Source organism: Nelumbo nucifera, chromosome 1, assembly GCF_055504915.1.
Source record: "Nelumbo nucifera cultivar China Antique chromosome 1, China Antique-T2T, whole genome shotgun sequence".
NCBI lineage: Eukaryota > Viridiplantae > Streptophyta > Magnoliopsida > Proteales > Nelumbonaceae > Nelumbo > Nelumbo nucifera.
The window spans coordinates 11,637,432-11,663,226 of record NC_142649.1 but is presented as its reverse complement, the minus strand read 5'-3'; the positions used below and the strand labels follow the sequence as shown (position 1 = coordinate 11,663,226).

The 25,795-nt window shown below is 40.1% G+C and overlaps 3 protein-coding genes across 3 annotated transcripts in view; all 3 read right to left on the bottom strand.

Moving 5' to 3' along the window:
* LOC104610272 (uncharacterized) overlaps positions 1-4,902 on the bottom strand; it is a 42,376-nt gene extending 37,474 nt beyond the window's left edge. The window contains exon 1 of the mRNA XM_010276813.3: positions 4,887-4,902. The gene's annotated coding sequence lies outside the window, so the exon portion shown is untranslated. The remainder of the gene's footprint in view (positions 1-4,886) is intronic.
* LOC104610273 (ATP-dependent DNA helicase pfh1-like) lies at positions 279-6,662 on the bottom strand. The gene is made up of 2 exons (XM_088896240.1): positions 931-6,662; positions 279-795 (listed from the first exon to the last, which is right to left on the bottom strand). The coding sequence occupies exon 1, from the start codon at positions 6,468-6,470 to the stop codon at positions 4,899-4,901; it is 1,572 nt and encodes a 523-aa protein (XP_088752366.1). The 5' UTR covers positions 6,471-6,662; the 3' UTR covers positions 279-795; positions 931-4,898.
* A 15,557-nt stretch (positions 6,663-22,219) lies between these two features.
* ACDO1 (Protein kinase superfamily protein) overlaps positions 22,220-25,795 on the bottom strand; it is a 34,849-nt gene continuing 31,273 nt past the window's right edge. The window contains exons 11-14 of the mRNA XM_010276812.3: positions 23,140-23,252; positions 22,899-23,049; positions 22,742-22,811; positions 22,220-22,613 (exon numbers count right to left, since the gene is read on the bottom strand). Coding sequence (XP_010275114.1) covers positions 22,549-22,613; positions 22,742-22,811; positions 22,899-23,049; positions 23,140-23,252 — 399 coding nt within the window. The 3' untranslated portion in view covers positions 22,220-22,548. The remainder of the gene's footprint in view (positions 22,614-22,741; positions 22,812-22,898; positions 23,050-23,139; positions 23,253-25,795) is intronic.

Genomic DNA, 25,795 nt, shown 5'->3' with positions numbered 1-25,795 from the left:
CAATATGCAATCATTTTAGAGTTGGGTACAAAAACTATAAAAAGACCTATATATCCCCTATAAGTAAAAGAATCAAAAAGACATAACTACCCATTACAAGTGAAGGGCATAAATATCCCCACAGTACAATAAACATAATTATTCTCTACAGCCTCCAGAAAAACAGCTCTTTAGTAAAGTCTGTCAGCTTCTTCTTCACTTTTCTGGAATTGAAAATCTCATTCACTGGTAGAATCCACATAAACGGTCAAGCAAAATAACAGAAAACACAATATACATTTTTTTTATAAATGAGAGTAGTTTTATTAATTCAAATAAAGAAAATACAATCAGCCTAGGAAGAGGCATGAGATGTTACCTCCCCCAAGGACTGAATCATATACACTAGGCATGCCCAAGCCTGAAACACAAATTACAAAGTAGCCCAAAACAGATCTCCCCTTGACACCCCTTGCTTGGCCAGAGAATCAGCCATTGTATTTGCTGATCTGCTGACCCACGGAAACCTGACAGTCATATTTCTTGTCATCCATTTAACTTTCTTTAACAGGTCCCTATAGCCCCAGCAAGCTGTATCTGGGCTATTCAGCCAGCCCACTACTACCTTGGAATCCCTTTCTACTAACAAATTGTTCACTCCAATTTGACTAGCCATCTGTATACCTTGTACCGCTGCTAGTAACTCTGCCCTTACAAAATCACTTTCACCCACTGGTCCTGAAAAAAGAGAACATATTGCTGTCTTTGTCTCTCAGAATCCCACCAATTCCAGATGGCCCTGGCTTACCTTGGCAGCTGCCATCAAAACACAAAATATACATATAGTTATGTCCATATTACAAGGATATAAATGATAGGATTAGCAACTCATCTGAAGTGTTACATATCGAATTATCAACCAAGGCAGGTAACTCAATAGAACAAACTCACCTTATCTCACTCAAGGCATAAGTATCTACTGGGGAACCTTGCAAAACAATCACCTAAGTTTCAGAAGGAACCTATTTTTCTCTAGAAATCCAACACTCACAAGAACTCGAATATTCCCCCTCCAACTGCAATGCTTTCACTTTTTCTGATTATAGTTCCCTTGGTTTCAGTCCACCAAACTCACCTAGAGTTGCAACTGTAACAGCCACAAAAATGCCTTGCAATTCATGCCTGCTTGATAATATCAACTTCCCACTAATGATCTTATTGTGCTTGGAAGGCTGTTCAAAGTACCTGCAATGGTTCAACGGGTATACTTTGTACCCCTTCCATCATTAAGTTAGAACTGATTACGGTTTCTTCACTTGATCTTGGTAAGAGAGTTGTCATAATTTTGTCATTAATCCTCTTCTTGTTAAGAAAACTCTTTTCTTAGTTCTCTTGAAACATCCAAATATCAATGTTTTCCAACAAACAGGAATTTAGGAAAGAAAACAAGATTGATTTGAAGGGTTTGATTAATAAATCCATCATCATCGGTATTCACCTTATCCCAGCTAGATGGGTCGGCTACATGAATCCGGTTTTCACCATTCAGAATGATTAGTAAATCTCTGAATTCCCTTATTATTTCTTACTGACAAGTTCTTAAACATGATGATCATAATAAAATAATGTAACCACATTCATGCTCACATATGTGGTAGTCTAGCCATCCTGTTGTCTATGGATGATGCGAATTCTACTGTTTTGTGAATCTATAGAGATGTGCATCGTACATTAAGTTTCACTCCTCTAAATCTGCATTACCTGGACACTTCAAAATGGGTACCCCATACTTGAATTATTAAGGTAAATTCCATCCCCAACACCTTGTCAATGTTGTTTCCACATAATTTAGACACCAAGGACTATAATGTGGAAGACTTCATTAGAGGGTGGGAAATGATAGCAACCTCATCCATTATGAAGGTGAGAGTACAAGAACAGTGAGCTCCTTCCAGCTGTAAGCCTGTAATAGGATTAAAATGAATTTTGACAGAAGCTCATTTGGAAATCCAGGTCCTTCAGGCACAAGGGGAGTTTTTAGGGAGGGAAATGGCTCAACAGTGGAACCATTCTCAAATCCTATAGGTTATGGAAACTCACTGACAGAAGAAATCTCAGCACTGTTGCAAGGATTAAGACTAGCCAAGCAGCTGAATCTTGGTTAGATAGAGGTTGAAGGAGACTATGTTGGTAGTGAGATGGATGATTAATAACAGCCAAGAGTTATTGGAGGCAACATAATGCTCAGTTACTCTGGTCCAGCTGGGTACGGAAATTCTTTAAGAGCTGAACTAATGGCCTCACTTCAAGGACTAAAATTGGGCTTAAAACAGAGCTTGACAAATGTAGTAGAGGGGGATTGTCAAACGATCATTCTGTGGATGAACTCTCAAGACTTGATTCCTTGGCAGTTCGGATATATGGTGCCTCTTTGAATGCCTTTCGACTGGGTTCCTAGGAGTGTTAATATGCTAACTGATTTGTTGGAAAGAAATGGGATAGGTAGACATAGTTTGAACTGGGGATGCCCAGGGCCAGGCTGTAATGTGTAAGAATTATCTTTTTTTTTTCTGGTTTTACTCCATTTTGCTTGTGTTTGGGCTTATGTGGTTGAAGCAGTTCCACATATGCTCATTGTCTTGAGCCCTTCTCATGTATCTTTTTCTCTTTAATGAATACTTCTGTTAATTATCAAAATAATAATAATAATAATAACAGCCAAAGGCCTTGGGTGTACAGAGTACAGAGAAGACATAAGGGAAATTAGAAAGTTAGTAAGTGAGGTAGAAGCCAGTAGGGGTGTAAACAGAATCCAATTATCCAATTTCATATTTGAGATCTGACAGAATTGAATCAAATTCAGATAAACTGATTTTCTTAATGGCCGAATTCGAATACTTATCTCATATCAATTATTTTATTGAATCAATTTCAAATGTATGCTGATTCAATTCAATAAATATCCTGAATTCGATCACAATATTAATAGAATATATATTAATTACCAAATACCAACAAGTATCCTATGCAATAACAGCATAAACAAATGTCCTATGTCTGAATTACAAGTTTCCCCCAACTGTTGTAGAAGACAAAACAGGGAACTCAATAAGAAACCTACTGAAACATCTCTCTTTTTCTCGATAACCCCTTTCCATCTCTATCCTGAATTCAATGATGCCTTTTCACCCCCCTCTCTTGATATCTTTCCTCCCCATGTTTTCTCAGCCTGCAAGTCTGCAACTCACAAGCCTTTGCATATCTTTTTTTTTTATCAATAACTCTGGAAATTTTCATTACACAAGCCTTTGCATATCTTCAAGAAAACTTGGGAAACCATGGACCATGTGTTTCAAGAATCAAGAAAGATATCTTGGAAGCCATGGATTATGTGTTTTCAAGAAAAAGAACTTGGGAAACCATGGCCCATAATTATTGTAGTTCTGCAACTCTGTCAACGTACCAGCATTAGCTCTAAAATAGTCCACACTCTTGTGCTCTAAAATAGTCATTTCTTCTATCTCTCGTCTCCCTCCTTCCCATCTAGGTGTTTCAAGACATGGTTATTGCTTCTTCCACTTCTCTTAGTAGAGCCTGTTAGTTTTTTTAATGCTGATATGAATATGGAATGTAATCGGTCAAATTTGAGTTGAAGTGAATATCCGAATTTTAATTGAATTGGAATTCAGTTATTTGCTTAAAATACCTATTGAATATCAAATTGAATTAGAAATTAAAATCAGCATTTTGTAATCAAAATTGATTTGGACATAGCCTGATTTGGTTCAAATCCACTCCATTTACAGGCCTAGGAGCCACCTTCAGATGGGTTAACCAATCCACAAATGGTTTGGCTGATACTCCTTTTTTTTTTTGAAGATAAACAAGGGGGTATCTAGGGAATAACATTTGTGGGCTTCATTGCATTATGATGGGATAAGGGGAATTGGATCTTATGGGAGCTGTGAAATGTAAAAATTGATGTACAATCTTATTCTAAATTAATACAAGGTAATGTTACCCAAAAAATACTTCAATGTTATTTTCCAAACAATATGCAAAGAATAACTACGCAATTTGAGTTGGAAAGTGTCTGAGAAACATACAACAATTATTAATTCAATGTAAAGTAATTGAAGGAGAAGAAAATTAAAAAAAAAAAAACTATATAATTTTGTTATCTAACTTCTCAACCTGCAAATATAATTTTTATCAATATCACAAATAACTTGGTTTATCTTATCTATCTTATTATTGATTTTTATGTAATTTGAACTTTTTCCTTCCTTCAGGTTTGACTTTAATTTTTAAAGCAAACATACTTGGGATACATCAACTGAAAGAAAAAACAAAGAGAACAATTTTTTAAGACCAAGAAGGTATGATGCAAGAACCAAATTAGGAAACAAAAGATGATCTCCTCTTTGGAATTATCAGCAGGTCTACAATCTCTACATCAAAATCTAAATGCCCTGGTACTTTGATGCCATGGTTAATATTGAGGAACCAAAACCACTAACAATAATAATAACTACTATGAATGTTTGATGCTTGATAGACAAGTAAATAAGAAAATCAGGAAGAGATGTAACTTAATGGTATGGGAAGCCATAAATATTGTTAACACGAATTTCTAGTACAATATAAACATGCTTGTGCAATTTAAAAGATTAAAATGGACTTTAATATTCAGTAAATGTGAATAGGAACAGAATATGATGCAAAGTGCTTGTACAATATACATCAACGAAGGAACAATCAGAATCAACAGAATTGACAGTGAACTATAGATTATTAACTTAAAAAAAATCTAGAACTTAACATTGAGGTAGAAATTGGAATTCTTCTTTTTTTCTGGTAAATGAGGAAATTAGAATTCGTGATTAACTTTTAAATGAGTTGCTTACATAAAAGGATGATCAGTCTTGGCTATTAGAAAATCTCTGATAGAACTCCAAGACCTTTGGGTGTGCCTTAATCTTTGAGGGTTTGAAACCAGATAAGTAAAGGCCCTCCAAGCTCCTGACTCGGGAAAGTGCTACATAGACCATCCCACAGCCAAAAGCTCTGGAAAGATCAGTATGAAGGCAGTTTAGAGTCATTCCCTGACACTTGTGAATGCTGAGAGCCCATGCAAGCATGAGCGGAACCTGCTTGCGTGTGGCAACCACGGCATCACCCTCCATTACATCCCACGTCTCAGGCTTTATCACCATCTCTAGCCCCGAATCAAATTTGACTACAGGTAAAAGCCGACTGCAACATATATCCATGACCACCGTCCTCTTCGGCTTGATAAAACCCGTAATCGTACCAGTGGCACCATTAACCAGCCCATCCGACAGAGCAATGTTCTTGGTCAACATTACCCTTGCACCCACACAGAGCTCTACCTCGTCCGGAGCAATCCCCAATTTGAGTTCGCTCTTCCAAGGCTCCTGCCCAACATCCAGCGCTGTATACGTAATAGTCTCCCGGCCCAAGCTTCTCAGCCTCTCTTGGTTAACTCTGTTGACATCATCCTTCCTTGGAAAGAGGCGAATAACCTTGGAATCCGGCTCGCTTGTCACCGTCCTAGAGTACAGAAGCCTCAACATTTCAGGATCAGTTTCCCCTCTCCTTATCCCCTGAAGCAATTCAATCAGTTTCAAGTCAGACTGCCGGAAAACTTGTGTTAGCTCAATTTGCTGGTCGAAGCTATCATTCCACCAATCAGCCTCAAACGCGAATTCCTTGCCAGACTCAGATGAAGATAAACGATTCCATACAGGAGGAAGCTGGAAGAAGTCACCGCTGACGATGAGCTGTATCCCACTCCAGATTTCGGAGCTCTTTTCGTATCGAATCTCTCCAGATATGTACCCTAGTGTATCAAACAAGTCAGCATCCACCATACTAATCTCATCAATGACCAATGCCTTAGCCCTCTTCCATCTGTAGAAAGCCCCCTTGTTGGATGTAGCATTGAAGAGCATGGCCTCCCGGTCTTGGGTCCTACGTCCAATCCCGGCAAATGAATGAAGGGTATGGCCATTGAGGGCACACGCGGCGACACCCGTGGAGGCGGTGACAAAGACATGCTTAGGGTTGTGAATTTGCTTGAGGACCTCGACGACGCGCCTGAGCAAGATGGTTTTCCCCGTTCCAGCGGAGCCAGTGATGAAGACGGACTGCCCCTCGGCAACAGCTTTAAGTACTTCTAATTGTTGATCGGTCCATGGCACTTCTTCTTCTTCTTCTACTGCTGCTGCTGCACTTCTCTTGCCTTCGTCGGCGCGTTTTCTCCTTCGACTGGAAGTGGAGCGGTGCTTTGTGGTGGCGTAAGTTCGAATTGCGTTAAGTTGGAAGAAGTTGGTGGTAGTGTGATAGTACTGTCTCCATGGAATGCCGTTGCAGGAGCTGTGACTGTGAGATGTGAGGGTTGCAGTTGGCGTCGGGACCAATTCCACTGCCCTGCAGAAGGAATGCACGAGGGAGAGAAACTTCTTCATGGATTTGCATCATAATTAATCTTCACCAGCCTAGTGTCGCGGCTTCCCACCTTGTTTGGTTAATGCTTTTAGCCGGCGAGGTGGGAGCAGAGTCTTGTGGTCGCCTCGCAGTTACGTCAACGGACATCACCGTCATTTTCGCCTCAAACATGTTTGGGAGAATTGACGTTATATTGACCACCAAAAGCTTAGCATAGAGGGTGGTCGACCTCCTTGGGTGGATAACCTTGGCCCTCCTAGACCAACTTCCCTTGCCAGACGACTCTCGTTAATGGCTAGCATGGCTACCAGGATTTCTCATGGGTGCATACATGCTCATAGAGACAGTGCATGGATCGGCACTGCGCTACTGACACTCAAGGGAGGCTTGGCATGTGAGCTTGGCTCAAACATGATCCTCCACCATGCCAGCCCCTTGCCCAAGCTGATTGAGCTATCCCGTTGCCCCTAGCGCACGGGTGTGTTTCGGCCCAAGTGGTTGCCTCTCAACATGGTACACAGGTGCCCATCATCATCGGCATACAGGAGACTCTTCACATCGGCGCCAAGTCACCTCTTCGGCACACAGTCGCCTCACTTCATAGTCTTCCCCCTTTAGCACATAAGCGGCGCCTCCCATGGACCGACCAAAGCCAGTCGAGTGCCCCGGCCATGCGACTTGAGATCAATGATCCAATGCTACTAACCTTGGTGGAGCCATCTCATCAGGCAACTCCTAGCCTCTAAGCTCACATAAGGCTTGTCCTGACCTACCTTGGCCTAGATGCCGCACGAGTTTCTTCCATTGTAGAACTACCCCCGTGACAAGAGGGCGTACTCAAATTACAGATACAGACTTCATCCCAAAGCAGAAAACTCTTCTAAATGACTACTTGAGGCTGAGGGTTTCTATGCGAACCATTAAAAACAACGAGTCTCCCAGCAGATAATAACCATCAGTGCTTGCCACTTAATTTTTAGCAATTGAGACTGGAGAGAGAGGTTTACTCCATGTTCTAGATGCAGCAATTGTTGCCATGACTTCTTTCGTGGGTATTGTAAGGCCAAGATTTTCATTTCATTGAGCAGTTTTTTCAAGTGCTTAATCAATAGGGTAAATTACCTTCAAAAAAAATCAATAGGGTAAATTACAAAGACCCCCCATGTACTATGAGTCAGTGACAAAGTTCCCCTGTACTTTTTTTACGATAAAGACCCCCCTAAACTTTAGCCGTTAGACAAAGACCCCCTTCTATTAATGTTCTGTCAGTTAACTTCGAAAAAAATTTCATCCAATTTTTTAAATATCCAAACTACCCTTTTTATACTGTTCATTGTATTCTCCATTGAAGTTAGGTGAAATGGCATAAAAACAACGGTTTTGAAACATTCAATGGAGAACGTTAACGGAATAAAGGGGACCCCTTTTTATGAAGAAGATGGAAAAAATGATGAATTAGAAGACTTAACCAGAGACAACATCAAGGCCATAATCATGGTATGTGAAGTGAAACTCAAAAAGAAGGAAAACAATTATTGACCCACCAAACCAGATTTATATATTTTATCATTTCTTCCCGTCACATCGAGGTTGAAATCTTCTTGTACATGGCCATGATGTTTTGATCATGGAAGGGAAGATAACTAGCAATCAAAACAAATAAAGTCACTCTATAGGACCAGATATCCATTTCCTAGGTTAAATAGGTTTTAAGAGAAAAAGGGCGAGAAAAAGAAAATAGAAAAAGTTAGTGGGGTATTTTGGTAATTTAACGTTTTTCATCATCTGACTTAACGGCCAAGGGGGTCTTTGTTTAACAGCTAAAGTTCGGGGGGTCTTTTGTCGCAAAAAAAAAGTACAGGGGCGACTTTGTCACTAACCCCATAGTACAAGGGGGCCTTTGTAATTTACCCTAATAAATAATTGTTTTTTCAAAAATATTGGGACGAACTGGTCCCTAAAAAAATCAATATTCCCAAACTACCCCTACGAATGAAGAAAATCCCTGCCTTTTCCATTTGTGCAGGTTGAACTTGCACAACTGCGACAGCTATCAAAGGAGTAATCAGCAACTTCTCGAACAGCCAAGAAACCACTGATGGGTCGATCGTTTTCCAAATTATTTCAGTCTTATTGCATCAAAGCTCTCTATTTGGCAATTTTTTTAACTACTAGTGGGGTGCACGTATGTTGCACGTGTACATTTATCATAGTATTACTAAAAGAATATATTTGAACTATTATAAAGTAATTTTCAAATTTCAAGTATGAAAAATAATACACAAAAATAATAATGGACTGTGGGATCTACTTTGTCCAAGCCGCTGATGGACTATTATGACCTGTTAATTGTTGTCCTCCTTCCCGTGGGACTTGTAGCATTAGAGGGAGAGGTAGAAGAGGCAGAGGCAAAAGTAATTAGGTCCACTAGCGATTTTTTTTTTTTGTTTTTTTTTTTGGTTTAAGGGGTGCTTTGGGACTCTATAGGTAGAATAACCAAGGTCTTTGTGTTTGGGTGTTGCCCTTGTTAAGTCTTGTTCTTGCAATCTCAGGCCTGCTCAAAGTTTGTTTTGTTGGAGTGGCTTGTGAGATCTGCTCTGTCTCTGTTTTTTGCTTTTTATATATGTTTTGTGTACTTTATTTTCTTTTCTAATAAGTTTACCTTGCCTTATTCAAAATAATAATAATAATAATAATAATAATAATAATAATAATAATAATAATAATTATTATTATTATTATTATTATTATTATTATTATTATTATTATAACTCAATTCTTCATCAATTTATAAACCAACTCTAGCTTATAATCAAACAATTAAGATTATAAGCTAATCATTAGGATGGGGACCAAGCTAAATTGAACCAAACAATTAAGATTGAATTTGTGGAAGTTTACTCAATTTGATAAACTACTCACAATCCGACATGCTTTACATGATTAGACAAAAAAAAAATGATTGAAGAATGTTCATAGCAAAAAATTACCCAATGCAATCAACTTTAAAGCTCATTAATTACTAAAGCCAAGTTTGGGAGTGCTTAATAATAAGTGCTTATTTGAATAAGAACTTATTTTGGGTCGGGACCATACCATGAAGCACTTATTGGCATTTGGGAAATAAGCTCAAAATAAGTGCTTATTGAACAAGCCTAAAATTTCAACTTTTTTAAGTGCTTATACAATAAGCACTTATTCAAAATTTTGATTCCAAAAGGTCATGTGAGTCGGGTCCACTTGGGTGCGACTGGAGACCATTTGTATGGTCTATCTTCGTCCTCACAGAACCAGCGAAAGAATGCTTCACGCTTCAGTTGAAGCAACAGTTCTGAGGTGAAGCGAAATCTACAGTGGGTCCCAATCTCCAACTCTGAAGCGAACCAAGGAAATCTGCGAGAAGATCGTCCAAACCCTAGGTATTCCAGAGGCTGGAGGGAAGAGTACGAAGAGGAGGATGTTGGTTGGGTTAACTGTGAATCCTCAGATGATGACTACGAACCTGATTCAGAGACAGAAAAGTGATAACTCTAGGGAAGACACAAAGGAGAAAGAGGAAGTGGTGGATTTTCTTAGCACAGCTGCCGATCTGTTCGTTGGGGAACATAATGAGTTAACCTCTATCCAAAAACCTCCTAATAATGGTAGAATGCTGAGAGAAGCAGAGCACACTTTGGTGGATATAGGGGAAAACTATGTATCGGAAAGAGAAATACCATGTCAGAATTTGAACAGTGGGCAGGGAACGGGTAAGATAATATCAGTCAATCCTCATACTTCGAATAAAGATATAATAGAGGGGGATAAACGACAAAGTGTTGGAAGTAACTGTGAGTGTGAATCAGGCTCAGGAAATTCCTTGCAAAAATCTATTCTAGGAGTGAATTGTGAACTCCATACCCTTGTCAATCCTACTTCAAACTCAGTTCCAGGTATGGTTGTGCCTTTGGGTTTTGGTACTAACTCCAGCTCTAGTTTTGTTGTTTGTACTCCATGTTTTAGAGCTGCTTCATTGTCCTTTGCCCATGATGAAATTGAGACAAGAGAGAAAGAGTAGAGAAGGGAGAAAGTGTGGAGCATGATATTGGAAGAGCTTAATGTATTGACAAGGAAAGCCCTAGAGAAAAAAAAAGGAAAATGAGAGTGTGGATAAAGGGTATAAAATTACTGGAGAAGAGGTGGAGTATAGAAAAAGTGAGGGGACAGAAGAAAAGGATTTAGAGGAGTTCGAAAGGGAATAAGCGAAAGAAGAGTCATTGGCTGAATTTGTGGGAAATTTGGGTTGTAAAATAAAAAATCTGAATGAGCTGAAAACTTACTTGAAGAAAAGAAAAGAGGAAGGGAAGGTGAGAAAAAGAAAGATGAGTGAAGTTGAAAGGCTGAAGCTAGATGTGGAAGGGGAGAAAAAGTCAGTGAAAGAAAGGAAAGGGGAAGGAAAGGAGGAAGATAGGAAGAAAGGAGATTAGGGACAAATAAAGAAAGCAATATGAAGAGTGAGAGTTGGAATGTGTGAGGTTTGGGGAATGCAATAAAGAGGGTGTTAATAAAAGAGTTGCTAAGAAAGGAGAATCTAGATATACTACTAATTCAGGAATCTAAGCTCATGACATTTAATAGTAGGTGGGCTAGAAGTGTTTGGAGAGCAAATGGTATCAGTTGGGCAATGAGCCCCTCATAGGAATCTTCTGGAGGAATAGTGACCCTGTGGAAAAATGAAGTTATTGAAAGAATTGAAGAATTGATTGGAAAATTTTCAGTTTCTGTCAAATTCAAATAGGTAGGTGATGATTTTGAATGGGTGTTAACCAATGTATATGGCCCTAATGGTTATAGGCAGAGGAATGAGTTGTGGGAAGAATTATGAGATATAAGAGGATTATGGGAAGGTCCTTGGTGCTTAGGAGGGGATTTTAATGTAATTAGATTCACTGAGGAGTGTAATAAGGTGCGGCAAAAAAGTACCACAAGCATGAGGAAATTCAATGAGTTTATTAATGTATTTGAGCTCAAAGAATTGAATCTGACGCATAGTCATTTTACATGGTCCAACCTCGAAGCTGATCCAATCTATTCAAAATTAGATAGATTTCTTTTTACTACTGATTGGGAAGAACATTGGGGAGATTTGTTGTCAAGGAAAATGCCTAGAGTCACCTGGAGTTGCATAGTCTAAGGATTGTCCGTTCCATTGATGGCATGTAGGGAGATCTCTGCCTCTGTCTCCAGCCCTTCTTCGGCCTTCTCCTCATCAGGGTCTTCAGAGTCAGCAACGACCCAGAATAGCTTCTGATGTTTGCAATGATGTCCTGGAATGTACTGTTCATCACAATTGAAACATAACCCCTTTTCCCACTGCTCCTTGGCTTTAGCTGGAGTTAGCCTCCGGATCTCAGGCTGAATAGGCTTCTTTCCTTCCGTAACGGTCTTCAGTGCAGGTGTTCTGAGCGGTGATGGCTTCTAGGTAACTCATCCTGCACCGCTCTTCTGCGAGCATTCCACTCCTCCTCCTCCTCCTCCAGTAAAGCAAGCCGAAAAGCCTTACTTAAAGTCCTAGGTTCTAGCTTCTCCACTCTGGCCCTTATATCGGTCTTCAGCCCAAATACAAAACACCCCACCAAATAGTCTTCGGCCAGCCCCTTCACGCGACTAGACAACCGCTGAAACTCCATATAATCTTGTACTCCGGTAGCTTGATTCAATTTGGACAGTTGTCCGGCATAATTACTCCCTTGGGGGTCGATAAACCAAGTCTCCATTGCAGTCACCAATTGTGCCTAGGATGGGTTCGGCTGGTATTCTTTGAACCAGTTGTACCATTCAACAACCTTCCCTTCAAACCCCAAGCTCGCCACGGTGGCCCATCTTTCCTCCGGAATCTCTTGAATGTCCAGATACTGTCCCACCAACAGAAGCCACCCTTCTAACCCATTCCCGTTGAATTTAGAGAGGTCCACCTTCCAGAATTTCTAGTGTCCCCCTTTTCCACTTCCCGTATGAGATGACCCCTCTCCCTGCCTCCCCATATGGGCACCCATCCCACGAGCATTAGAGTCCTCAGGAGATTCAGCACGGGAGCCAGGGTGATTCATCTGTTCGGTGATCTCTGCCAGTTGCTTAAGTATGGCCTCATGTGTTCTTTGCATGGTCTCTGGCGTCCTCCCTAGTCTGCTAAGACGCTCTTCGATGCCTGCCATCTAGTCGTCCCAAGCGACCGCCTGCTCTGATACCAAGATGTCACGGGCCTCTTCTCGTTCTCGTTGCCGAGAAGAGAGGCTAGGGTTACCCCAAGCTATGGTGGCGACACCGCTCGAAGGGGAAACTATATGCCTTGAAGAAACCAATTTAAGTTGTAATAGCATGCCGTTTATTTTGATCTACGCATATTTATAAAAGTTTAAGGGGATTACAATCATTACCACGTCATCAGAACTAACAACCCTATAATGGGAAATCATAACCGACTATGATTGCACAATAACAGCTTGCAGCAGAGAATATTCCCACGTCAAGCGTGAACACTAGGGGTGAGCAAAAAACCCGAAAAACCGAACAAAAAAATCAGTTAACCGAATTGATCGGTTCAGTTTCAGTTTATGAATATAAACAATCGGCGATTAACCGAACCGATCGGTATACATGTTTTTCTATATATTTTATATATATTTATGTATATTATATATATTTTATATATTATAAATTAATTAATATGCATTATATATAAATATATTTATAATATATTATATATTATTTATTATTTAAAATATAATATTTTATATATATTTATAATTTTTTATTATATATTTATATATTTTTATAATAAATATTATAAAATCAAAAAAAAAACCGAAAAACCGACGAACCAGATTATCGATTAACCAACTGGTTTCGATTCAGTTCTAGTTACCAGTTTTCCAAAAACCGGTACTACTGATTTGATTCACAAAAAGGACCCACGGTTCGGTTACCCCACTGAACACGGTGGACGCGTGACATTGGGGGCGGTTACTTTTCACTGATTGAAAATACTTGAATCTCTAGTTATTAACTCATTAAGTAATCTTGACTCATACAATGATAACCCTTTTATCAAATTCCTGAATCTATTTTATATCTGTTTATTTAGGTACAGAGCTTCCGATCGAATTCGTTTTAAAATGACGATCATTGATAGATAGGGTATGGTGACCATAACTTCAACAGCGGTGGTGCCGGCGTTGCGTCCACCCCTACTCTTCCTAGATGCAACAACAGATTCAATGCTCCGGTTCCACGGCAGCCCAACTCGGCTTCCTGTTCATGGCTTTGGGTTTATTAATATAGGTGGGGTGGGATCAGGTGATGCAGCCATTTGGCATCGACCAGTTTGACTCCACTAAGAAGGAAGAAAAGGAACCAACTTCTTCATTTGTTATTATCATCTCTTTAACTGTGGTTGTTTACATGAAGACAACATCAGTTGGGCCGGGGTTTCAGCATCCCCACCATGCTCTTGTTCTGTTCGGTATGTGGATTTTGTTTACATCCCATCGGAGGGCAGCATCTTCTCTACATTGTCCAGGTTTTTGTTGTAGCTTACAATAAGCATAAATTAAAGCTTCCCAATAGCCAAGAGCAACCTGGAGCCCTTTATGAACCACCCATGAAATAGTAGTTAAAATGTCATTTCTGCTAAAATAAGATTGGAAAAGTGGTTTACCAAACATTCCCACCCTGATAAATACTAAAAATAATCTATCTATAGTACCTATAAAAGAAGAATGTCCCTTCTTTCTGGAATTTTCACTAGACGTTTCTACCCCTTTTGTCTAAGTATACATCGGGTATAAAGAGGGCATATATATCCTTTACTATCACTTCAGAAACTACCAACTTATAACTGTTCAGAAATTATCCACTTATAACCATATAAGAAAAGGTCTAAGTCTTTACGATGAAAGTGTCGTGGGGATCAAAAGAGAATAACATACAACCCCCACACTTTATCATCAATAGATAGATAAGGCTTAAATAAACACAACAAATGCATGGAAGTATGAAACAAAATAAATCTGCCTTCATCAAAAGCACTGCCACATGCAAATGCACGTATACATTTACTGGTTATAAGTGGTTTGGAAAGGGATTGTCAAACAACATTAAGTATTTGTTCAAATAAGTACTTAAAATAAACACTTGTACAACAAGTACTTATTTCTCAAACCACTTAATCACCAAACATAGCCTTAAACTTTCAAAAACTATCAATTTAGTCTGTCATTAATATTACGTCAATTATGTATACCATGCAATGACATGTGCTACTTAAAACTTTTTAAAATATCAAAACTACCCTTAAAAACACTGACCGAACCGAAATAGACATTGTTGGAGCCGTGGAGGGTTGTGTCTCGTTTGCTGCATCCCTCAACGATCTCAACGTTTTATGATTTCAAGATCCATTGGATGTTTGATGATCTGGTGAAGAACAGTTTTCTTGGAAGGCCGGTGAAGTGATCTGAAATAGAGGGAGAAGGGTAGAGATGCAGAAGGTGAGTTCTATTCTGGTTTGGTCGTCTCGTGCCTTCGGTATCATCTGAATTGGTGCTAAATTGGTTAACAGAAGAGTAGAAGGGTCACTAGAAATGGAACTGAGTATTGGTTGTATTTAGGGTTTCAGAGTAGGACACTAATGGCAAATAGGATGGGAAAACAAACAATCCCAACCTATGGATGATGAAGCTTTGGTAGCTCAATACCCTCCAAAAAGTTGTGCACCAACATTTCTATCAGGCTATCAGCTATTAAAATCCTTCCCTCCATCTACTCAACTTGTCTATGCTGTTAAATTTATCCAAACCAATATATTTTGTGGTGAAAAAAACCCAAGCTATCTTAAGCTTGATAGATTATTAGAATGCAATTCCTCCAAGTCTCCAAACAAGGAATGCAAATTCACGCTCACATAACCAAATTTGGGTTTTCGGAAGACACCACACTCGCGCAATCATTTTATCAGTTTATATTCAAAATGTCATATTTTTTGTTAAGCTCGCAACTAGATTGACGAAATGCCAGAACCAGATTTAGTTTCTTGATCTGCTCTTATATCTGGATTTTCGGAAGACACCACATTTTCGCAACCATTTGATCAATCAAAATGATAATACTGAAACTGGACTTTGGACTGTGGACTCAAATTTCATCATATTTTTTTACTTTTAAATGACCCAAACTAACGGAGCCATGGAGCTTAGAATGTCCTTCCCATCTTTCTTTAAAAACCTAGGGTCTACAAGTAAAGACAACAACCAATCACTAAGGTTATGTTTGGTTTGAAGGAAAAGGTAGGGAAACCCATACAAGATTTATAAAGGTTTTCCTACCTTTCTGATGAGGGCAGATTTGGCCCTCCAGTGAAATTGCGACATGTGGCACCTCGTGACAACTAGGCAAACACCCAGGCAACAACTTACCAAGTTGGTATCCCACCCGGGCACCGGTCTGGCTGGCCTGGCGCGACCTGCACACGGGCTACAGACGGCCTGCGCGCGACCTGGCGCGGCCTGCGCGACCTGGCCGACCTGGATCGGCCTGGCACATGATCTGACCTGGCCGACCTAGCCGCCCATAAGACGCCCACCAATGGACCATAGCGGCGTACCCCACGAGCTCGGTAGCTCACCAAGGAGCTCGCCAAGGAGCTCGGTAGCTCACCAAAGAGCTCGCCAAGGAGCTAGGCTGCTCTCCAAGGAGCTCGCCACCAAGGAGCCAGGCAGCTCGGCAGAGCTCTTCACAAGCAGCTCGGCATAGCTCCCCCGGGCAGCTCGCCCCTTGTAGGGTAGCACCAATGAGCCAGGCAGCTCGGCAGAGCTCGCCACAAGCAGCTCGGCATAGCTCCCCCGAGCAGTTCGCCCCTTGTAGGGTAGCTCGGTATAGGAGTAGTTTGGCGTATCGCAGGAAGATCTCCTACCTGACAACCTGGCCTAGACACCGACCCACCGACCTGACAACTTGGCCTAGACACCGACCCGCCGACTGACACAGGCGCCGACCTGACAACCTAGCCCAGACACCGACCCGCCGATTAACGCAGGTGCCGCCCTGACAACCTGGCCCAGGCGCCGACCTGGCCGCCTGACACAAGCGCCAGCCTGACGACCTCGAGGAGTTCACCACCGTACCCCGGTTCTGACGGGATGTGACGAGTCTTACCGTTTGGAGGCTTTTCACCCACCTAACCCGCGAGGACTCCGGTATATAAAGACCTCACCCCCCAAAGGGGGGGAGGAGGGAAAGAGGGATGGTAACCCCTGCCCTCTAGCTCTCTCATTTCTCTCCAAGCTCTCATTTCACTCCAAGCTCTCTGTAATCAGAATGCTAACTTAGGCATTGGAGAGTCCCCGCCGGGAAAATACCCATGGGTCCTCTGATTCAGTTCTCGCAGGTCCCTCAGCTCCCATCGCCTACAAAGGAGAGGAAATCACCTCATGCAGAGGGTAGTCGGGTTGCACTGAACCAGGGAGCTCCACCATCCTCTGAGTTGCAAACCGCCTAGGAGCAGGTCAAATGATGAGTTCTTCACCAGGGAGCTCGCCATTAGGCAGTTCGCCACCAGGGAGCTCACCACCAAGCAGTTCGCCGCCTAGGAGCAGATCAAATAATGAGTCCACCAGGCAGTTCTCCCCCAGGCAGTTCGCCACCAAGCAGTTCGCCACCAGGCAGTTCGCCACCAGGCAGTTCGCCACAGGAAGTTTGCCACCAGGGAGTTCGCCACCAAGCAGTTCTCCCCAGGCAGTTCTCCCCCAGGCAGTTCGCCACCAGGTAGTTCGCCACAGGCAGTTCGCCACCAAGCAGTTCGTCACCAAGTAGCTCTCCACCAGGGAGCTCGCCAACCGGCAGTTCGCCACCAGGGAGCTCGCCACCAGGCAGTTCGCCACCAAGCAGTCCGTCACCAAGTAGCTCTCCACCAGGGAGTTCGCCACCAAGCAGTTCGTCACCAACTAGCTCTCCACTAGGGAGCTCGCCACCAGATAGTTCTCCACCAGGGAGTTCGCCACCAAGTAGCTCATCACCAAGGCACATCACCACCGGGTCAAATAACGAGATACTTAGCCAAAAAAAAAATTTATACATCACAAAAAATTGGTACGTGACCAGAAACGATTACATCACTTTCCTTTCCCTACTTTTTTCCTTCAAACCAAACAGTGTAAAAGTTCCTCCGTTAGTTTCTAGGAATTTGAAACCCAAGTACGAACCGAACCAGCAAGCTCTGGACAGATGACACTAAAGAAGAGAGTGCTCTACTATATCGATATGCAATTGATAGTGGGAACACAGGTTGGAGGGGATCACCCCACGCTTCCAAAGGTTCAAGTTGACAAGAAGTTTTCCATGAACAATCTTCCAAAGAAAGTGATTAACTCTAGGAAGGACCGGGAGGCTCCATATTTCTTTCCATAACCCCTAGCCTTTGGAGTCAGCCCCACTTACTCCAGCTATTTGCCTCTTCTTATTGTCTGTCATTGCTTTAGCAATGTGATACGTCGATCTCACAGAGAAGATGTCATCTCTCTCCCATTTCTAGATTAGCCCATCTTTGACATCAGAATGAGATTGAGGAATATAAATTTCCATAACAGCATTAGATATATTAATGGGAAACCAATCAGCTAGAAGTCTAGCATTCCAAGTCTTAGAAGATTGGTTGATTACCTCACTATGTTAAAGGGACAGTTTTTTTTGTATTGAATCATCGCCTTTTACCCCCATAGAGTTGTATTTCATGTTTTCTTGACATAGTGCAACACTTTTTGCATCTTTTCTAGGACTACTCAATTTATGTACCAACTGAACCACCACTCACTTGGCAGGTGTGGATTTAAATTTTATATTCCATTTGCTTTAGGGATTTTTGAAAAACAGAATATAAAGTTTGATGGAATAGTAAAATCAGATACATTTTCAAAAGAAAAAATTACAAAAACGGTGAGTGGGACAAAATTATTCACTTTGTCGACCAAATTGACTTGATTCCAATGCCACCATTCATCTCGAACTAGAGGAATGAGATACTTCTTTGTTACTTTGTTTTTTAGATTTTTTTTTTGAGGAAATATTTCAAAGAGAAAAATAAAATAAATTAATAAACCCTTCATCTCTTCCAAAGAGGAGAAATAATAAATGGAGTAGAGAAGAATTTAGAGGACTAATCAATTAACGCTCCTGGCTTTTCTACTTGGATAAGCAAGTAAAAAATAACAAAACAATGCAAGCAAAACAGAAACTAGCAGCTAGTCTTGTTTTAGACGCCCCTATGTTGATCATGATATGGTAGCTCTTCAACTTTTAGGATTGACTCAGGCTGTTAGTGGATGAAGAGGCTCAGAAACAAAATATGGATCTCTTTGAAAATGGTTTTTAGTATGGTAGTATCAAAGTGAACACAGTGGGGTTTTAGTTTGCAAACTTAGGTTCTATATCTTCAACCCAAGTAGTTAGAGCAGGCTGGACCTTGCAAAGCAATACGGTTTCTCTAAAATCATCATGATCGTTGAGGCAAAGTTGAAGTACCTCCTAAAATCAAAGTTCTAAATATCGATACGCCTGATACGTCGGTAGGGGCGTATCAGGTGGTATCGGTATTATTTTTTTATTTTTTTAAATCAGTTCAAGGGATGGTTTAAGACTCCTCCACCCCCTGAACCGATCAGAACCCTGATACATCCTCTGTAAGGGCATATTGAGGTGTTCCCGATACGTGTCAATACTTTAAACCTTGCCTAAAATTATCTTTTTGATGAGTGGCATTTTACCCATGATGGGCTGAAGAAAAAGGTTAGAAAGTCAAACCTGATGAGTCGTCTCTCCTATTTGGAAGAGATTGAACGATTATTTTTCTTTTCAAAAAAGAAATACAGAAGATAAAGTAGTAGACAATAATTCTCAACACTGCCTTCGAATCGCCGTTCTTAATCGAAGAAGTATTTCTATTAGTTTTGCATTATTTTTTATTTAGAAATAAATGCTTTATTTAGTTTTCCTTTGCAACCACTGTCGGTGGTGTTAAGAGGAAGGAGACGAATAATGGTATGAAGGAAGGAAACAATGAAGAGCGATGAACTATGGCATTTGAGTTGCAAGTAGATCTATTCATGGGCCGGGTCGGGCTGGGCTCGGGCCGGGCTTTGACTCTTTATTAACAGAAAAATGTTAGGCCTGAGCCCGAGCCCGGCCCGACCAACGGGCCTAAAACTTGGGCCCGAGCCCGGCCCTGATAAAAAGCCCGAAGCCCGAGCCCGAGCCCGAAGCCCAACCTAATAAAAGAAATTCAAATTTTTCTCTATTCAAATGGACATTTTCTATTTTAATTTAGATGTTTTTCCCCTATTTAAATGAACAATGGGCCTACAAGTGAATCAACAACATTCTCAAATCAAAAAATTTATTCAAATGGACATCACATAGTGTTTTTACTTAGGTTTAACTATAGGTCGGGCCGGGCTATTTTGGCAAAGCTCGAGACCGGCTCGAATTTTATGCGGGCCGGGCTTTTTGGCCCGAGGTTAAGCCCGCGGGCCAAAAAGCCTGTTCAAGCCCGTCTGGGGGTCGGGCCGGGCCGGGCCGGGCCGGCCCATGAACAGGTTTAGTTGCAAGTAGAGCTATTGATGGGCCAGGTATGGCCCAGTCTGATATTTTTCAAGTTGGACAAAATTTTAGGCCCACGGGCTCGGGCTTGGGCTTTAAATATGAAACCCAATTATTTGTTAGGTCAGTCTCAGGCTTTCTTAAATAAGCCCGGCCCAATACTATTACATATAATAAAAGGGTAAATCTATGATGGTATGGAAAGAGTTTTGACCAATCAAAACCCATCCATGAATTTTGATAAAAAAACCTTATTTGCTACCACGTTTATGATTCCACTTTATTGGTCAGTTGTTTTTCAAATATCATATCTTTTCCATATCATAGTGGAACCCTAAATAAAAATATACATTAGTTATATATAATGAATGTATATGGTATATATTTGTTTATTAAATTATTACCAAATTAATACAATACTAGCAGAGGGGGCCCTACGTTGTAGGGGCTTGCTCATAAATTATCAGACTCAATCTCGATTTGAATTAGAGACTTGAGCTCGAGCTTGGGCTCGGAAGTTCAAGCTCGGCTACCTTTGATTGCAGGTCTCTCAAGCAGCCGAGGTGCTAAGTCGAGGTCTCCCTCAATTGCAGAGGTGCCAAACTGATGCCTCTGTTAGCTGTTGAAGTGTCGATCTAAGGTTTCCCTAGCAGGCGAGGTGTTGAGCTAGAGTCTCCTTTAGTTGACAAGATGTTGAGCTGAGGTCTCCCTCAGTTGTCGAGGTGTTGAGCTGAGATCTCCCTCAATGACCAAGGTCTCTCTCAGTGGTCAAGGTGTCGTCTAGCTCGAGCTCGATTAAAATTAGAGACTTGAGCTTGAGCTCAGAAGTTCGAGCTCAATTCGGCTCGAACTCAACTACCTTTGATTGCAGGTCCCCTAGCAGCCGAGATGCCGAGCTGAGGTCTCCCTCATTTAGAGAGAGAGTGGCATTCTTGTAATTTATAAGGAGAGAGAGATAGAGAGAGAGTTGTTGGGAGAGAAAGTGGCATTCTTGTAATTTGAAAGAAAAAAAAAGCAAGAGAGAGAGAATTGGTAGGAGAGTAGCATTTTTGTAATTTGAAAGAAAAAAATGCAAAAGAGAAAGTTGGTAGAGTGGCATGAAAAAAAAAAAAAGCAAAAGAGAGAGTTGATAGAGAGTGGCATTCTTGTAAGTTCTATGAAAAAAAGGCAAAAAATACTGTTAGATTCCATTTCCCTCATCCTTGGGCCTTCTTACACATTTCAGCTTAATATAGTTATACAGATTAGTTTATTAAGTTACACCAAAAATAGGACATTTTATGTGCAGTTCAGACTTCGGGCTTTATATAAGATTCGGGCCCAGGCTCAGGCCTGTACGTTCTGTTAATAAAGAGACAAAGCCCGGCCTGTGAACAGGTTTTTCTATTCCATCAAACTTTATTATTATTTTTTTTTTTGTAGAATATCCTAACTATCAATTGTTCATTTGATCCCCGCCATCAGCTCCCTTGTATCCATGGGATTCCTGAACTTTAGACATCTTTCTTTCATATCAGAAAATTCTGCTTGCTTTACAGAGCTTTTTTGCTGGAGTACAAATACAAATATATAGAGTGCAAAACCTTGTATTTTGTATTATTTTGCATATATTTATACCATATATTTGTATTTAGTTTGAAAGGAGTACGAAAAAAAATATATAGAGTGCAAAACCGTGTATTTTGTATTAATTTGTATATATTTGTACTGTAGGCTCAGTTTGGAAGGAGTACAAATACAAATGTGTACAGTGCAAAGCCTTGTATTTTGAACTATTTTATGTGTATTTACAGCAAATATATACAAATTTTGTACTCTGCAAATTTGTATTTGTACTCCTTCCAAACTGAGCCGTACATATTTGTATTTATACTCTTTCCATACTGGGCCTTAAGCGACAAAAATTTTAGATACACACAATCGCCTCAGGTACCCCCAAAGTGTTTGGAGACCATCAAGTCATGTTGATTTTTGTGCAAATTATCTCCAAACCATCAGATCAAGTTGAGTCCAGTGGAAATCGAACACCTATTTAGCTCAATTACAATAGTGATAAGGAATGGACAAGTGCAGGTACACCATTGTAAAACAACAAGATGGAAAAATAAAGGACATGGAAGTGGGCAAGGAGGGCTTAAAAGCATATGATTTAAAAAGGATGCCATATCAGTAAATTGAAGTGGTAAAGGCACTTCTGTTTTTCCAAATACCAACCACATATATGCTGATGATGATACAAATATACACAATACATGGTGAAATTCCCTTTTTTCCCATCTTGATTTATTCTTTCCACATGTTTATAAATGGCTAATGATAATTGCTATACAGAGAATGATGTGATTCCAATATTACAACATTTGTTAGGATTCTATAACCAAAATTATATAATAATGGTGCTTTAGCTATAGTACAAGTAATGCTCGACAAACTCAGGATCTAATCATAGGGTAGACACTTGAAGGCTTCATATCACTTGTCTGATAAAACAGAATCACTCCATGACAACATCATATCCCGTGTAAAAGCTGGCAACTCTGCAACTCACACCATACAATCCAATAAGCAAACAGATTTAACAGAATGTATGTTTTACTTTATGTTGGATCCTAGAAACATGAAATTTAAGGAATCAGATACATTGAGGAAGAAAGCAATGTTTTACCTTGTATAACCTCCAAAGCTACTGAGGGTAGATCTATATCACCTTCAATCAGTCTATACACGTCAACAAGCTAAGAGGAAAAAAATCATTATTTCAGTAATATGAGTAAACTAGATCCAATTATTCTAATTTTTCTCCTAAGCTTGACACTACAAACCTCTTGTATGTGCATCTTGGAATCTTCAGTTAGAGCAAGAAGAAGCTGTCTGCGAATCCCTGCATCAATTAGGAAAAGGCGAGCTCCATCCTTGATGGTATCAGTAAGGTCCAATTTCTTTTCAACTTGCCAATCCTTGGTCTTTTGTGTTCTGGAAAAAAAAAAAGATATGAATATATGTTACTACAAGGCTTAAACAGCGTGAAACATTAAGCATAATCAAGTGAACCAAACCACAGACTTGTTCTTCACTAGCATTGCTGGGTTGCTACTCATTTTCACCACATTCTCCTTTGCTAGAATTATGAGGTTCTCAAGCCGTTTCCACTGAAAAACTCCATCTTTAAAAAGAACCTATACAATAAGAAAATTGTAGTCAACATTTCCAGAATGATCTATAAATCTAGAGTGCGGTTAGGTATCTACCCAAAGTCTTGGGTATTAACACTTCGTTGTTTCTCTGATCAGAATGGTAAACAAAATATGGGATAGAGCATTCCCAAAGAAAACCATTGAAGTTAGCATGTCTCCTTGGTCAAAGTATTGAGAAATACAAATAAAAGTAGACTACCTATTTTTGCTGTGCTAGGACTAGGAGATGACTACTATAAAAATTTAGAAAAATGGGAATACTGGACTATAAAACAAAACAGCAAAAGATTAATAAGTTCTGTTCCTAATACCCATACAAATACATCTTACCTTGCCCCTTCTCACATAGCCAGCCTACTTCTGAAATACTAGTATTTCTAATACAAAAGATCTTGATGCTTGAATTGCTTGGGAAACACCAATCAAGTCTTTACCTTAAAAATATTAATTCATGAGATGCCCAAAATCCCATATGACAAAGTGAACCATCTATTAATGGAATCTAGACCGGGCCTATACAAAATGAGCCTCAAGGCAAAAGCAACTACTCCCATCCAAGAACAGCCTAAACACATATACATATTTAACTCCTATAAATAGGGATATGAATGCAGCAGAACCATTTAGCCTCTTGTCCAATCACTCTTAAGAAATACCCTTGCTCCTAAAGATGCAAGGATTCCTCTCCTATTTGTTCCATATACCCTAGCATATTTTCAAGAAGGAACATGTTTTAACATTTAGGTAAGCAACATTTTTTCAAGAATGAATTTGACAACAGAATTTTCTGCCAACTCATATTCACTCCCTTCAATCACCTTAATTAAGGAGGCCCCACAAAAACTAGCAGTAGCAAGTGATTATGACTTTCTGCTCATATAATAATTTGCATATATTGTTAAGCTATCTGCCCACTGGTAAGGTAATCTAACACAAAAATCCTATCTAATGTAGTCTGCCACATAATAGAGAGAGAGAGAGAGAGAGAGATTTCAGAAGAATACAGCCCCTCTAGATCATCTTAGCTAGAAGAACCCTTCTACTACTAGCATCCAAAGATAAGAAAATAGACCCTGACTGAGGACAGTCCTTTTGGATCCCTCCATTTTCTAAACTGATACTACACTATCCACAATAATAACTAGAACTCCTTCAACTAGTTTATGAGATTTCTTCTAAATCTGAATCCAACTTTTATTGTCTAACTCCTCCAAACAATCCATCAACCTAGGATTTTTTGTTAGACTTGTGTTGAGTTTTGGGCTGATATAACATGTTTTTTTATTTACATAGCATAGTTAGGGAGTTATTGGGCCTTAGGCCCATTAGCTTATGTTTTAAGTTAAGAGTGTTTTTAAGTTCTCACAAGTAGCCGACTTACTAAGGGCATACTTGTCTTTGTACTCTCTTTTATTTTATGAATATATAATCTAATGAAAGGGGCGGCCAGACCTAATTCTGAGCTTCTCCCATTCTCTTCTATCTCTCTTCTCTCTCTTTCTTAGCTGAAACATTTTCTCCTCTTTCTTTTCTTCTTTCTTTTACAGTTTTTTTTATCAGCAAATAAGACTTTTATTAATAACAGAGAAATATTGAATTACAATAGTTATAGGTTGCAGCACTGCGTTAACCCAATCTACAAACAGTTACAGTTCTGCCCAGTACAAGGTAGATCTATTTGCCCCCTGTTTTGCTAGGGTATCCGCCAACCCATTTGCAATCCTTTTTTTACAGTTTTTATATCAAAACAGGCTGTCCAAACCTTTCTACTGAGATTATATTGTACTGATCCAAGAACAACCAATAATGAAGCTTCCCCAAAAAAAATGAACCCACTGTCGTATCTCACCATATTCCATAATCCTTTCAGCTGTGTTTGGTTGCAGTACAAATTTCATTTGCACTGGTGTAAATGCATGGGAGTGGAAAAGGGCTGTGTAAATTCTGGTTTACTTTTGCTTCAGATTTGACCGTCTTATTTGTTTGTGAGAAGTAAAATGAAGTGATCTCCACTTTAAATGAAAGAGAATGGAGGTAGGAGGTGGGTTATCTGTCTAGGAGTAACGTAGGATGCAAGATGATGTGATCCCCACTTTATATGAGAAACAATTGAGGTAGGAGGAAGATGGTGCAAATTTTGGATCAGTTTTTGGGATGTGAAATTTGCACTGCCAGTGAGTGCAAAAGAGACAAAAATCAAAACTGAACCAGGTAAAAGTTTTGCACCTGATCAAGATTTGCACTGTAACCAAACACAATATGGCACCTTTGTACAGGTATCCTGGTATCATGGGTTAGAAATTCCCACATCCAGATTGTCCAAATTCCAAATTTGGCTTCCATACCTACTATCTTAATCCAAATATTGACTTCACTAAGGTGTCTTTTACCCAGAAGCATTTGGCACCAACCCGAATGTTGTAAGTACAAAAATTCTCATCTTCTTTAAGACTGCATGCAACAAATCTCACTACCACCTTTAACTAGCCATAGGAAATAGCTTTGGATCTTCTTCACTGAAACTG

Bases quoted from the DNA above. Each gene is read 5' to 3' on its own strand.
- LOC104610273 (XM_088896240.1), bottom strand. From the start codon at position 6,470: ATGAAGAAGTTTCTCTCCCTCGTGCATTCCTTCTGCAGGGCAGTGGAA.